Consider the following 2,016-nt stretch of genomic DNA (forward strand, 5'->3'; position numbering starts at 1 on the left):
AGGAGCTTTGAACGATCTAGACTTCTCTCTTGAAAATTTTAGTTCTCTCACAAACATTATCTGATTTCCAAGTTGTAATATTTTGTGGTCTCAAAAAGGCCACGTGGTTGTATTATAAACTTTACTATGCTTTATTTAGTTAAGCTATTTAGACTTTGCATGCATATCATAAACAATACTATATGAAATAGCTTAATAATTTTTTTTATTTATAATAGTATGAGTTTTGTGGAACACAACATCAGTTTGCCATGATGGTGTCAAAAAAATATTTTTACAAGATTAAGTATGATACTTCTTAACATGAGCTCCACTAATTGGGCTATACGCCTTTATACCTGCCTGATCCTTTAGCTAATAGTATCCTATTGGATGTGTTTCTTCCACTATATATGGTCCTTTCCATTTTGGAGAAAATTTATGTTTAACAGCTCCAGCCACTCCTCACAAATGCGAGGTAGTTTTCCAAACAATTTTTCCCTTTGAAACAATTTTTCCCTAACTTGGCCTTCATGCCTAGCCTTCATATTAGCATGGTAAAGGCAGTTATGTAAGGCAGCATTATCACACATTTCTTCCACAACTTCCAAAGTGTCTTCTCTGGGTATCCTTGCAATCTCTGCTAATTTCACTGCTGGCCTTACTAAATTTATTGGGATAATAGCCTCTGTGCCGTAAACTAGAGAAAATGGTAAAACTCTTGTAGCTTGTGACTTGGTTGTTCTATGATCCCATAAAGCTATAGGAAGGTCCTCCATCCATCCCTTTCTGTTCAACTTAGTCATTTTCCCCAATATCTTCAATAATCTTTTGTTAGAAATCTCAGCTTGACCATTTCCTTTAGGATAATAAGACGTCGATGTTGTGTGAGAAATGGAGTACCATTTTGTTAAACAGCGCACATCCTTGTTTAGGAATGGTTTACCATTGGCAAAAATAATTTTGTTGAGTATCCCAAAACGACATATTATATTCTTCCTCAAGAAATTAGGCACTGAGCTACTTGTTGCCTTCTTCATAGCCATAGCTTCTACCCACTTGGTAAATAGCTTAGTGACTACCAGTATCCACGTATATCCTTCAGAGGGAGGGTTTATAGGTCCCATAAAATCCAGCCCCTAGCTGTGGAAAGGATATGGAGCCATAATTGGATGAAGATTTTGATGGCTGGTGTGTATTTCATCCCCTCACCTTTGGCATTCTTGACACTTTTTGACAAAGTCTTGAGCATCAATTTGCATTGTGGGCCAATAATATCCCTGGTGCAAAGCCATTTTCCATAGCTTTTTTTCACTCGGGTGTCTTACTGGCCCTCCTTGACGCAGGTCTGAAAGAACACTATTGACTTCTTTAGTGGGAATACATACCATCCACCCTCCTTGAAAGCTTCTCTTGAATAACATCTCATCCACTACCTTGAACCTTGTCACATATTTTCTCAAATTTTCTCTTTTTACCCGATCAACAAGTAATACACATTGGAAAAGGTATCTCAAGTATGGATCTTGCCAATCTTCTTCCAACAATTCACCATTAAGCAGTTCTAAGGTCTATGGGAATGATGGAACAAGTTTTACAACTTCTTTGCTCTTCCTCAGCATCATTGGTCTTTTCTAGCCAAAAGATCCCTAGCCTTTGTAGTCTTCTATACAGGTTAACATCAAGGTCTACACCACAAATATCATAGTGTAACCTAAGCAACAATGTCTGTCCTTCTCCCTTAAGACAAACTTCATCAGCAAATACTCCCCTAAAAAACAAATCCCCATTGATCCTGAGGAAGTCTTTCATATTTACTAGTAACTTTGACCCAACGTATTTCCCTTGAGTCATTGCTTTCAGTAAGGGTTTTTGCCAATCTTGAGGTAAACACAACTCATCCTGGACCAAACCAGGTTATTTCTCCACTTGAAGTGTCATTTTCTCTTTCCTCAGTACAAATTTGGTAGCTAAGGTAGCCAGTGAGTCAGCAAGCTTGTTCTCATTCCTGCTAACCACGTTGTATTCTATGGAAGT

The 2,016-nt window shown here is 37.8% G+C and overlaps 1 protein-coding gene across 1 annotated transcript; it reads right to left on the bottom strand.

Moving 5' to 3' along the window:
- Positions 1-386: 386 nt before the first annotated feature.
- LOC142626890 (uncharacterized) lies at positions 387-1,025 on the bottom strand. The gene has a single exon (XM_075800601.1). It carries the CDS (start codon positions 1,023-1,025, stop codon positions 387-389), a length of 639 nt encoding a protein of 212 aa, XP_075656716.1.
- Positions 1,026-2,016: the final 991 nt, after the last annotated feature.

This window comes from Castanea sativa, chromosome 1 (genome assembly GCF_040712315.1).
Source record: "Castanea sativa cultivar Marrone di Chiusa Pesio chromosome 1, ASM4071231v1".
In the NCBI taxonomy this organism is placed as follows: Eukaryota; Viridiplantae; Streptophyta; class Magnoliopsida; order Fagales; family Fagaceae; genus Castanea; species Castanea sativa.